Source organism: Lissotriton helveticus, chromosome 5_1, assembly GCF_964261635.1.
Source record: "Lissotriton helveticus chromosome 5_1, aLisHel1.1, whole genome shotgun sequence".
NCBI lineage: Eukaryota > Metazoa > Chordata > Amphibia > Caudata > Salamandridae > Lissotriton > Lissotriton helveticus.
The window spans coordinates 287,304,427-287,317,525 of record NC_136065.1 but is presented as its reverse complement, the minus strand read 5'-3'; the positions used below and the strand labels follow the sequence as shown (position 1 = coordinate 287,317,525).

General features: G+C 42.9%; 1 protein-coding gene across 1 annotated transcript in view; it reads right to left on the bottom strand.

The window, feature by feature from the left end:
• LOC144752450 (uncharacterized) overlaps positions 1–13,099 on the bottom strand; it is a 198,336-nt gene that overhangs the window by 76,996 nt on the left and 108,241 nt on the right. The window contains exons 23-27 of the mRNA XM_078640374.1: positions 12,852–12,917; positions 7,811–7,876; positions 6,613–6,660; positions 6,196–6,261; positions 1,144–1,209 (exon numbers count right to left, since the gene is read on the bottom strand). Coding sequence (XP_078496500.1) covers positions 1,144–1,209; positions 6,196–6,261; positions 6,613–6,660; positions 7,811–7,876; positions 12,852–12,917 — 312 coding nt within the window. The remainder of the gene's footprint in view (positions 1–1,143; positions 1,210–6,195; positions 6,262–6,612; positions 6,661–7,810; positions 7,877–12,851; positions 12,918–13,099) is intronic.

The window sequence follows — 13,099 nt, the reverse complement described above, 5'->3', positions numbered from 1 at the left end:
AACAGAAAAAGTCAGAAAGAATTGTTATGAATGACAAACTATGAAAATGAATGTACAGATTTCACAAGTGCAATCATAGTCTCTATAAAACACATGACTGCAGTGGCACCTATATTTAGATAAGGCCAGCTCCACGTAAAAGTAGTGTTAAGTGTGATGAAAGGGGCTAAGACTGCATTTATGACAAAGTAATACATCATTGCAACATGCAAAATCTCATTCTTTTATAAACAACAAAAGCTTGAGCTAATTCCACATGTTTTTAAATGGATTTATATTATAATTTTTTTGTCCAAACAGTAATCATTACACCTTTTGATCATTCATTTAGTCACCTTAAAATGTTCCAGTAGAATACACTCATGTCTTGTACATTTTTAGGTTGACACACTACTCATGCAAATGTCATAAAACCTGTGGAAACACTATTTCTGTTTTGTGCACACCAGTCTAACCTACAAATTGTGTTAATACCTTAAATACAATGTGTGGGAATCCTATTAGTAATTCATGGTACTGTTACTTATTTTTGTGACTCTCCAAAAGGTGTAGGAATGAGCACTGAACACCAATAATAATTCATTCCACATAATGAGTACGTGAATATGGAAGTCTCCGGTTTTTCTGAGACAAAATAACCTGAAAATGAGTTTTTTGGAATGAGAATACATATCCACAAATCATAAAACAGCAGCTCAGAGGATGACAATGTATTTGAAAGGCCAAATGTAGAAAAAGATGAAAACTGAGATTTGACAGATGGAACCTTATATCTCAGGGTTGGACTGCACTGTAGAAGCAGTAGTGAAACAGTGGATAAAGACTGACCACACCACATCATTGAGATGTAAATAGGTAAGACAAAGGGAATAGTCTGGGACAGTTTTTATTGTGTACCAAAACCAATGCCCAAGGCAAAGGTCTCTATGTGCTCTGCATTGTGTGCATCAGCAAAGCCAAGAAGGTCCATACAATGAAGAATTTAACAAAGGAACCAAGGGAACCAGGTCCTTGTCTATGGTAGATGATGGTCAAAATGTGTCTCTACCTCTCCCTTTGTGTGATAAGCATCAGTGCCTCAGTGCCGAACATGATATCTTTAAGATTTGCACAAATGCATTTCAACAGGCTGAGTATGCTAACCTGTTTAATTGATGTGTCCTCAGTTTCTTGATCCGGCCTCTGGATGGCAATATCAGGAGTTGGTGGCTGGAGGAAACAAAAAAGAAATACCCTTAACATTTACAACAAGACTCAATTAGGTGTGCTCCTTATATCCACTTTACTTTCACAAATCCATCAAAATTGATCTGTGATGAATACTGGTTGTCTGATGCCATTGACCTTTTTTCATTGGTGACAGAGACATGAGTGAAGGCCAAACAGTAATTTTAAGAAATGGAGTTATGTCAATACCATTGCAAAGGAAACACCCTTCGGCCCCCTGGTTTTCAGATTCCCTTAGACTGTTCAGGCAGGAGTGCAGGAAGCAAGAAAGACTTTGGAGGTCCCATCTTGATCCCAATGAAAGATCTAAACACAAGGGTATGCTTAAAGGATACAAAGCTGCAGTTTTGGCAGAAAAGATGGCATACTTTACCAATCTGACGGCCTCCCTTAGCTCGCCTAGAGAGCTATTTAAAATCGTTGATTCCCTATCCCTTGCTCAACTCCCTGACCCCATTGTGGCATCCCAAGAGCTGTGTAAACAGATCTCCACCTTCTTTCACACCAAAATCATGGATATCTACACAGCCCTGGAAGCACTCATCTTAATCTTGAGGCCGCCTTCCCCGGCCACTTTCTCCCTTCAGGATCCGACGACCCTGCCTCTCGGCAGCCTGTCCAATTTTCCTCCTCTTACCCTGGAACTCCTCAATCAACTCCTTGATAAGCTTAAATCTGGATCCCCTTTGGACCCTTGTCCTTTAAAGACCTTGAAGGAGTGTAGAGAGGTTTTGTTACCCCCTTTTCTGGAGATAATGAACCAAACAATTTCCAAGGGTGTTTTCCCCGCACCTTAGAAAATGGACACTGTCCAACCACTCTTGAAGAAGGCTACCCCAGATCCTACTATCCTAAAAAACTTCCGTCCAATATCCCTGCTCCCTGCTCCCGCCAAGATGCTCGAGGCCCATCTTAACTTTCATCTAAGTGCCTTCCTAGATAAATTCTGCCTGCTAGATTCTTCTCAGCATGGCTTCCGGAAGGCGCACAGTACGGAGTCAGCTCTCACAGTGGTGCTTAACCACATTCGCACCAAGGTCGATAGTGGTCAGACTACCCTACTGATCCTGCTCGACCTTACAGCCGCATTTGACACCCTGTCCCCCTCTATCCTGGTCTCCCGTCTTAGTGAGATGGGAGTAGATGGGTCCGCCCTGAGCGTCTTGGCGTCGTTTCCTAACCAGCGCAAGCAGAGGGTCAAACTGGGTGACTTCCTCTCCCCCGCTAAGCCTGTGCAGTGTGGGGTCCCTCAGGGCTCATCCCTGAGCCCTACACTCTTTAACATCTATGTGGCCCCACTTGCCAGGCTAGTAAGATCGTTCGGATTGGAAGTACTATCGTACGCTGACGACACCCAGATCATGGTTTCCCTCACTCAACCTGTGGAGACTGAGGCCTCAAACTTTAGGAACTGCATGGAAGCCATGGCAGGCTGGATGACCAAAAATGTCCTCAAATTAAATGCGGAAAAGACAGAGGTCCTTGTTTTTGGAGGTAAATAGGAGGTCTAGTCGGCTGACTGGTGGCCATCTGCCCTTGGAACCTTCCCTACACCCACCCTTGCAGCTCGCAATCTGGGTGTAATACTCGATACCACACTTTCCTTCAACAAGCAAGTCAATAGGACCATTTCCACCTGCTGTGGGGTCCTAAGGATATTGAGAAAACTCTCACATTACCTCTCCCTGGATGCTAGGAAACAACTTTCGGTTGCCCTTATATCCTCACGCCTAGATTACTGTAATGCTCTTTATCTAGGCATTAATAGGAGGCTGGTCTAACGTTTACAAGTTGTGCAGAATGCACAAGCCAGGTTTGTTGTTAACGCCCCGAGAAGATCATCAGGCTCTTCTATCAGAAAAAACCTTCATTGGCTCCCTATGCAGTCTAGGATAAACTTTAAGGTTCTATGTCTCACTCACTGTACTCTCCATGGATCCGGTGCCGAAGACATCAGGTCTCTTGTGTCTCTCTATACCCCTGGCAGGGCTCTGCGCTCTGCCAACAAGAACCTTCTTTCAGTCCCCCGGACTGTGAAGGCCAGATGGGGAGGGAAGGCCTTCTTTGCCCTTGCCCCGAAACTCTGGAACTTACTTCCAAACGAACTCAAGGGACTTGTGTCCCTCGCTTCCTTCCGCAAAGTCTTAAAGACCTGGCTCTACACAGGAGCCTACCTATAGGCTACTTCCAGCTTTATCTTTTATTCAGCTATTCCATCTTATGCGCCTTGATGCCTTTGGGCTAAGTTGCGCAATACAAATTTTACTTCATTCATTCATTCATTTATTCATTCATTCACTGATGGAAAATGGATAACTGTATGAGAACTCCAAGACTTGTTTTGGTATACAATCATTTTTGAAAATAGCAGATGTCATGGAAAGGTCATAACAACCTGGAAAAAGTATACAATACTATATATACCAACTGGGGATAAAGGGCAAAAGTGGTGAATCAGGGGTTACGTGAAGGGGGTGAAGTATGGTATATAGAGGTAAAGGAGTTAAGAGTCAAGGGGAGTTAGGGGGATGAAAATATGCATGAATGACAGTGAATGGCCTTTAGAGTGGCAATATGTAACAAGGTGAAGAGCCATGCAATGGTACTCAGTTTTTAATAAATCCTCTCTGAGCCACTTAATCTACACTGAACTGGGAACAATGTTAGATTTTAGTATAAAAATAGTATAAATATTAGAGAAGTAATTGCTTACTATGCCCCTCATGGCCTTTTTCCTATCCACTACAGTTGGAGGCTGACTTTAATGGTAAAAGAGATAGTCAAAAAGAGTTCTCCATGAAAGACAAACTATGGTAGTTATTGAAAGTTTTCTCAGGTGCATTTTTAGTCTCTCTGACCAAATCAAGTGCAGTGGTGTCCTTATGTCCACAAGGGCAGGCCCATATAAAAGCAGTGTTGGACATGCTGTAAGGGTATTATACTACATTTGTGAACCAATAATACAGCATTACATAATATGGAAATTAATCATTGTATCACCAACAACAGTTAATGCTAATTCTACATTGTTTCTGAAAATTAATTTTTATTATCTTGTTACGTCAAGCAGAAATCATATATAGTTCTGCCGCTCATGTCGAAGCCCTTACCAAAGCCATCAAGTGCAAATAAAAAAAAGTTCTATTTGCACCCTCCTACATCTCTAACAGTAATCATCAGTTGGCATTGTAGAATGTTTGATGATGAGGGTTCTTGAATAAATTATGCCGTAATTCACCGGGTGGCCCATTTAGGTTACTCAAACTGAAAGCACTCATGTCTTGTACATGTTTACATGGAGCGTTCGGACTTTGAAATGTCAGCAAAACTTGTGGGAATTCTCTTTCTGCATGGTACTCCCCATTCTGAGCTATGACTGTGTTAAAATCTGAATTTGTGGTACTGTCACTCATTTCATATGAATCCCTAAGCGAATTTAAAAATTCATGGTATGAATAGTAAACACGACTATTAATACATTCCCTATTATGAGTGCTCGTAAATATACTAGCCTCAGGTTTCACTGTGGCAAAATAGCAGGGATGGCTCACCTGTAAGCGCGGGTACAGCCCGCAGTGCCACGGGACAGTTGACTCAATCCAAGTCCCCTGTGTTGAGGCAGGCGTCTGTCCCTAATCACTCAGTGGTCCGCACACCTTGCAGCGAGTCAGCATGCCTCAGAAGCCCCTGTGCACCACAGCTGCAGCCACAAGACTGCAGTAGCCACAGCAGCACCCAAACCAGGGCGGGCAGCCTCTCCCCTTGCTCTGCCACTCCAACCCCCATGACAGACGCCCAAGATCTCACTGCTGCTAGGCCTAATCAGGGCCCAGGTAGTAGGCTTGTAGCCTGCAGGATATCGCAAAGAGGCAGCTCCGGTGGCCCGAACGGTTATTGCGGCCTGCCCCAGCCACACTCCACAGCACACAGCTCTGGTTTCCAGCTGTCCAGGCATGCCTACCCACCACCTTCCAGCACCCTGCGGAGGGTGGTATTCAATCCCCGTCGCCTAGTGTCAGGTAGGTGATTGAGGCAGGTCAGTGGATGACCACCCCAGTGGAACACACCTGACTAGGCTGCAGGTTCGCAGGACAATGACTAAGTTCCTCGAGAAGGAAGTATAATCTCCAAAATGGGTTCTGTGGTACCACACTGGACACAGGAATGAGAAGAGCGAGTGCTCTTTAGTGGATGTGCCTTTCAGGGTGACCCGAAATTAAACACTTTTAAATGTCAGAGAAAGTTGCAGAGACACAACCTCTCCACGGAACTCCCCATTCTAAACTATGAATATGTTAATACCTTGTATACCTTGGGTGGGCATTCTGTTACAAATTTGTGGTTGTGCAGGTCAATTTCATGAATTTCTATATGAATTTGAGGAGGCACAGTAAACAAAATGAACAGCACTATAAACTCATTACCCATAATGTACAATTGTAAGTATACTATGGCAAAATATTTTAAACTGGGTTTATGCAACAGCAAATACATATTCAAGAATCACAGATCAATGGCAGGGATGATTTATATATATGAGGAAGTGAATGTGTTTAAAAGGCTGCATCATGGAAAAGACGAAAAAGGACCTTGGAGAGATGGTACTTCATGTCTGAGGAGTGGACTTGACTAAAGGAGCAAATAATTAAAGAATTAATAATGGCTGCCTAAATCAGTGAACAGAGGGGTGAGCATGTGAAGGGAGTAGCCGAGAACAGATCATACTAAGTACCAAAGTCTGTGCACAAGACTTTAGTCTTAAATGACTCTGAAATGTGTGCCTCAGCAAAACGAAGATGGTCGTGAGTTTAGAAAATCTAACCTTGGAACCAGGCCCTCATCTCTCATTGATAATGGACAAAGGGTATCTCTAGTCCTCTAAGCATGGTAAGCATGATCAAAATCGGTGCCATACAGGATATTCTTGAGTTTTTCACTAACATATATCAACGGACTGATTATACTAACCTCTTCAAGTGGTTTTTCCTCAATTGTCTGACCCAGCTTCTGGTCAGCAACATTTGTTGTAGGTACCTGGAAGAAACAAAAAAAGAACTAACATTTACAACAAAATAAAATTGTGTGTGGGTAATTTGGCATTTGGATTTCACAAATCATTGAAGTTCATCTAATGTGGTCACTGGGTTTCTAATGTCCCTTACCTCCTTACATTTGGGATGGAGTCATAAATGCAAGTCAGAAAATCATTTTAAGAAATAGAGCTATGGGAACACCTCCACAAGAAATACAATTGGGTGACGGGAAATGGACAGGTGTATGAGTAGTTAAAAAATTTAAACTGATGCCATTTAGTTTCAAAGAACTGGGAAATGTTTTAGACTGTTATCATAACAGCAGTATAAATTCGAGAATAAAACTACTTACTGTGTCCTTTGTGCCCTCTTCACTATCCACTGCACCAGGAGGCAGACTCTAAAGGCAACAGAAAAAGTCAGAAAGAATTGTTATGAATGACAAACTATGAAAATTAATGTACAGATTTCACAAGTGCAATCATAGTCTCTATAAAACACATGACTGCAGTGGCACCTATATTTAGATAAGGCCAGCTCCACGTAAAAGTAGTGTTAAGTGTGATGAAAGGGGCTAAGACTGCATTTATGACAAAGTAATACATCATTGCAACATGCAAAATCTCATTCTTTTATAAACAACAAAAGCTTGAGCTAATTCCACATGTTTTTAAATGGATTTATATTATAATTTTTTTGTCCAAACAGTAATCATTACACATTTTGATCATTCATTTAGTCACCTTAAAATGTTCCAGTAGAATACACTCATGTCTTGTACATTTTTAGGTTGACACACTACTCATGCAAATGTCATAAAACCTGTGGAAACACTATTTCTGTTTTGTGCACACCAGTCTAACCTACAAATTGTGTTAATACCTTAAATACAATGTGTGGGAATCCTATTAGTAATTCATGGTACTGTTACTTATTTTTGTGACTCTCCAAAAGGTGTAGGAATGAGCACTGAACACCAATAATAATTCATTCCACATAATGAGTACGTGAATATGGAAGTCTCCGGTTTTTCTGAGACAAAATAACCTGAAACTGAGTTTTTGGAATGAGAATACATATCCACAAATCATAAAACAGCAGCTCAGAGGATGACAATGTATTTGAAAGGCCACATGTAGAAAAAGATGAAAAATGAGATTTGACAGATGGAACCTTATATCTCAGGGTTGGACTGCACTGTAGAAGCAGTAGTGAAACAGTGGATAAAGACTGACCACACCACATCATTGAGATGTAAATAGGTAAGACAAAGGGAATAGACTGGGACAGTTTTTATTGTGTACCAAAACCAATGCCCAAGGCAAAGGTCTCTATGTGCTCTGCATTGTGTGCATCAGCAAAGCCAAGAAGGTCCATACAATGAAGAATTCAACAAAGGAACCAAGGGAACCAGGTCCTTGTCTATGGTAGATGATGGTCAAAATGTGTCTCTACCTCTCCCTTTGTGTGATAAGCATCAGTGCCTCAGTGCCGAACATGATATCTTTAAGATTTGCACAAATGCATTTCAACAGGCTGAGTATGCTAACCTGTTTAATTGATGTGTCCTCAGTTTCTTGATCCGGCCTCTGGATGGCAATATCAGGAGTTAGTGGCTGGAGGAAACAAAAAAGAAATACCCTTAACATTTACAACAAGACTCAATTAGGTGTGCTCCTTATATCCACTTTACTTTCACAAATCCATCAAAATTGATCTGTGATGAATACTGGTTGTCTGATGCCATTGACCTTTTTTCATTGGTGACAGAGACATGAGTGAAGGCCAAACAGTAATTTTAAGAAATGGAGTTATGTCAATACCATTGCAAAGGAAACACCCTTCGGCCCCCTGGTTTTCAGATTCCCTTAGACTGTTCAGGCAGGAGTGCAGGAAGCAAGAAAGACTTTGGAGGTCCCATCTTGATCCCAATGAAAGATCTAAACACAAGGGTATGCTTAAAGGATACAAAGCTGCAGTTTTGGCAGAAAAGATGGCATACTTTACCAATCTGACGGCCTCCCTTAGCTCGCCTAGAGAGCTATTTAAAATCGTTGATTCCCTATCCCTTGCTCAACTCCCTGACCCCATTGTGGCAACCCAAGAGCTGTGTAATCAGATCTCCACCTTCTTTCACACCAAAATCATGGATATCTACACAGCCCTGGAAGCACTCATCTTAATCTTGAGGCCGCCCCTCCCCCGGCCACTTTCTCCCTTCAGGATCCGACGACCCTGCCTCTCGGCAGCCTGTCCAATTTTCCTCCTCTTACCCTGGAACTCCTCAATCAACTCCTTGATAAGCTTAAATCTGGATCCCCTTTGGACCCTTGTCCTTTAAAGACCTTGAAGGAGTGTAGAGAGGTTTTGTTACCCCCTTTTCTGGAGATAATGAACCAAGCAATTTCCAAGGGTGTTTTCCATGCACCTTAGAAAATGGCCACTGTCAAACCACTCTTGAAGAAGGCTACCCTAGATCCTACTATCCTAAAAAACTTCCGTCCAATATCCCTGCTCCCTGCTCCCGCCAAGATGCTCGAGGCCCATCTTAACTTTCATCTAAGTGCCTTCCTAGATAAATTCTGCCTGCTAGATTCTTCTCAGCATGGCTTCCGGAAGGCGCACAGTACGGAGTCAGCTCTCACAGTGGTGCTTAACAACATTTGCACCAAGGTCGACAGTGGTCAGACTACCCTACTGATCCTGCTCAACCTTACAGCCGTATTTGACACCCTGTCCCCCTCTATCCTGGTCTCCCGTCTTAGTGAGATGGGAGTAGATGGGTTCGCCCTGAGCGTCTTGGCGTCGTTTCTTAACCAGCGCAAGCAGAGGGTCAAACTGGGTGACTTCCTCTCCCCCGCTAAGCCTGTGCAGTGTGGGGTCCCTCAGGGCTCATCCCTGAGCCCTACACTCTTTAACATCTATGTGGCCCCACTTGCCAGGCTAGTAAGATCGTTCGGATTGGAAGTACTATCGTACGCTGACGACACCCAGATCATGGTTTCCCTCACTCAACCTGTGGAGACTGAGGCCTCAAACTTTAGGAACTGCATGGAAGCCATGGCAGGCTGGATGACCAAAAATGTCCTCAAATTAAATGCGGAAAAGACAGAGGTCCTTGTTTTTGGAGGTAAACAGGAGGTCTGGTCGGCTGCCCTTGGAACCTGCCATACACCCACCCTTGCAGCTCGCAATCTGGGTGTAATACTCAATACCACACTTTCCTTCAACAAGCAAGTCAATAGGACCGTTTCCACCTGCTGTGGGGTCCTAAGGATATTGAGAAAACTATCACATTACCTCTCCCTGGATGCTAGGAAACAACTTTCGGTTGCCCTTATATCCTCACGCCTAGATTACTGTAATGCTCTTTATCTAGGCATAAATAGGAGGCTGGTCTTACGTTTACAAGTTGTGCAGAATGCACAAGCCAGGTTTGTTGTTAACGCCCCGAGAAGATCATCAGGCTCTTCTATCAGAAAAAAAACCTTCATTGGCTCCCTATGCAGTCTAGGATAAACTTTAAGGTTCTATGTCTCACCCACTGTACTCTCCATGGATCCGGTGCAGAAGACATCAGGTCTCTTGAGTCTCTCTATACCCCTGGCAGGGCTCTGCGCTCTGCCAACAAGAACCTTCTGTCAGTCCCCCGGACTGTGAATGCCAGATGGGGAGGGAAGACCTTCTTGGCCCTTGCCCCGAAACTCTGGAACTTACTTCCAAACGAACTCAAGGGACTTGTGTCCCTCGCTCCCTTCCGCAAAGTCTTAAAGACCTGGCTCTACACAGGAGCCTACCTATAGGCTACCTCCAGCTTTATCTTTTATTCAGCTATTCCATCTTATGCGCCTTGATGCCTTTGGGCTAAGTTGCGCAATACAAATTTTACTTCATTCATTCATTCATTTATTCATTCATTCACTGATGGGAAATGGATAACTGTATGAGAACTCCAAGACTTGTTTTGGTATACAATCATTTTTGAAAGAGCAGATGTCATGGACAGGTCATAACAACCTGGAAAAAGTGTACAATACTATATATACCAACTGGGGATAAAGGGCAAAAGTGGTGAATCAGGGGTTACGTGAAGGGGGTGAAGTATGGTATATAGAGGTAAAGGAGTTAAGAGTCAAGGGGAGTTAGGGGGATGAAAATATGCATGAATGACAGTAAATGGCCTTTAGAGTGGCAATATGTAACAAGGTGAAGAGCCATGCAATGGTACTCAGTTTTTAATAAATCCTCTCTGAGCCACTTAATCTACACTGAACTGGGAACAATGTTAGATTTTAGTATAAAAATAGTATAAATATTAGAGAAGTAATTGCTTACTATGCCCCTCATGGCCTTTTTCCTATCCACTACAGTTGGAGGCTGACTTTAATGGTAAAAGAGATAGTCAAAAAGAGTTCTCCATGAAAGACAAACTATGGTAGTTATTGAAAGTTTTCTCAGGTGCATTTTTAGTCTCTCTGACCAAATCAAGTGCAGTGGTGTCCTTATGTCCACAAGAGCAGGCCCATATAAAAGCAGTGTTGGACATGCTGTAAGGGTATTATACTACATTTGTGAACCAATAATACAGCATTACATAATATGGAAGATAATCATTGTATCACCAACAACAGTTAATGCTAATTCTACATTGTTTCTGAAAATTAATTTTTATTATCTTGTTACGTCAAGCAGAAATCATATATAGTTCTGCCGCTCATGTCGAAGCCCTTACCAAAGCCATCAAGTGCAAATAAAAAAAAGTTCTATTTGCACCCTCCTACATCTCTAACAATATTCATCAGTTGGCATTGTAGAATGTTTGATGATGAGGGTTCTTAGATATATTATGCCGTAATTCACCGGGTGGCCCATTTAGGTTACTCAAACTGAAAGCACTCATGTCTTGTACATGTTTACATGGAGCGTTCGGAATTTGAAATGTCATCAAAACTTGTGGGAATTCTCTTTCTGCATGGAACTCCCCATTCTGAGCTATGACTGTGTTAAAATCTGAATTTGTGGTACTGTCACTCATTTCATATGAATCCCCAAGCGAATTTAAAAATTCATGGTATGAATAGTAAACACGACTATTAATACATTGCCTATTATGAGTGCTCGTAAATATACTAGCGTCAGGTTTCACTGTGGCAAAATAGCAGGGATGGCTCACCTGTAAGCGCGGGTACAGCCCGCAGTGCCACGGGACAGTTGACTCGATCCAAGTCCCCTGTGTTGAGGCAGGCGTCTGTCCCTAATCACGCAGTGGTCCGCACACCTTGCAGCGAGTCAGCATGCCTCAGCAGCCCCTGTGCACCACAGCTGCAGCCACAAGACTGCAGTAGCCACAGCAGCACCCAAACCAGGGCGGGCAGCCTCTCCCCTTGCTCTGCCACTCCAACCCCCATGACAGACGCCCAAGATCTCACTGCTGCTAGGCCTAATCAGGGCCCAGGTAGTAGGCTTGTAGCCTGCAGGATATCGCAAAGAGGCAATTCCGGTGGCCCGAACGGTTATTGCGCGCCTGCCCCAGCCACACTCCACAGCACACAGCTCTGGTTTCTAGCTGTCCAGGCATGCCTACCCACCACCTTCCAGCACCCTGCGGAGGGTGGTATTCAATCCCCGTCGCCTAGTGTCAGGTAGGTGATTGAGGTAGGTCAGTGGACGACCACCCCAGTGGAACACACCTGACTAGGCTGCAGGTTCGCAGGACAATGACTAAGTTCTGCGAGAAGGAAGTATAATCTCCAAAATGGGATCTGTGGTACCACACTGGACACAGGAATGAGAAGAGCGAGTGCTCTTTAGTGGATGTGCCTTTCAGGGTGACCCGAAATTAAACACTTTTAAATGTCAGAGAAAGTTGCAGAAACACAACCTCTCCACGGAACTCCCCATTCTAAACTATGAATATGTTAATACCTTGTATACCTTGTGTGGGTATTCTGTTACAAATTTGTGGTTGTGCAGGTCAATTTCATGAATTTCTATATGAATTTGAGGAGGCACAGTAAACAAAATGAACAGCACTATAAACTCATTACCCATAATGTACAATTGTAAGTATACTATGGCAAAATATTTTAAACTGGGTTTATGCAACAGCAAATACATATTCAAGAATCACAGATCAATGGCAGGGATGATTTATATATATGAGGAAGTGAATGTGTTTAAAAGGCTGCATCATGGAAAAGACGAAAAAGGACCTTGGAGAGATGGTACTTCATGTATGAGGAGTGGACTTGACTAAAGGAGCAAAGAATTAAAGAATTAATAATGGCTGCCTAAATCAGTGAACTGAGGGGTGAGCATGTGAAGGGAGTAGCCGAGAACAGATCATACTAAGTACCAAAGTCTGTGCACAAGACTTTAGTCTTAAATGACTCTGAAATGTGTGCCTCAGCAAAACGAAGATGGTCGTGAGTTTAGAAAATCTAACCTTGGAACCAGGCCCTCATCTCTCATTGATAATGGACAAAGGGTATCTCTAGTCCTCTAAGCATGGTAAGCATGATCAAAATCGGTGCCGAACAGGATATTCTTGAGTTTTTCACTAACATATATCAACAGACTGATTATACTAACCTCTTCAAGTGGTTTTTCCTCAATTGTCTGACCCAGCTTCTGGTCAGCAACATTTGTTGTAGGTACCTGGAAGAAACAAAAAAGAGAACTAACATTTACACCAAAATAAAATTGTGTGTAGGTAATTTGGCATTTGGATTTCACAAATCATTGAAGTTCATCTAATGTGGTCACTGGGTTTCTAATGTCCCTTACCTCCTTACATTTGGGATGGAGTCATAAATGCAAGTCAGAAAATCATTTAAAGA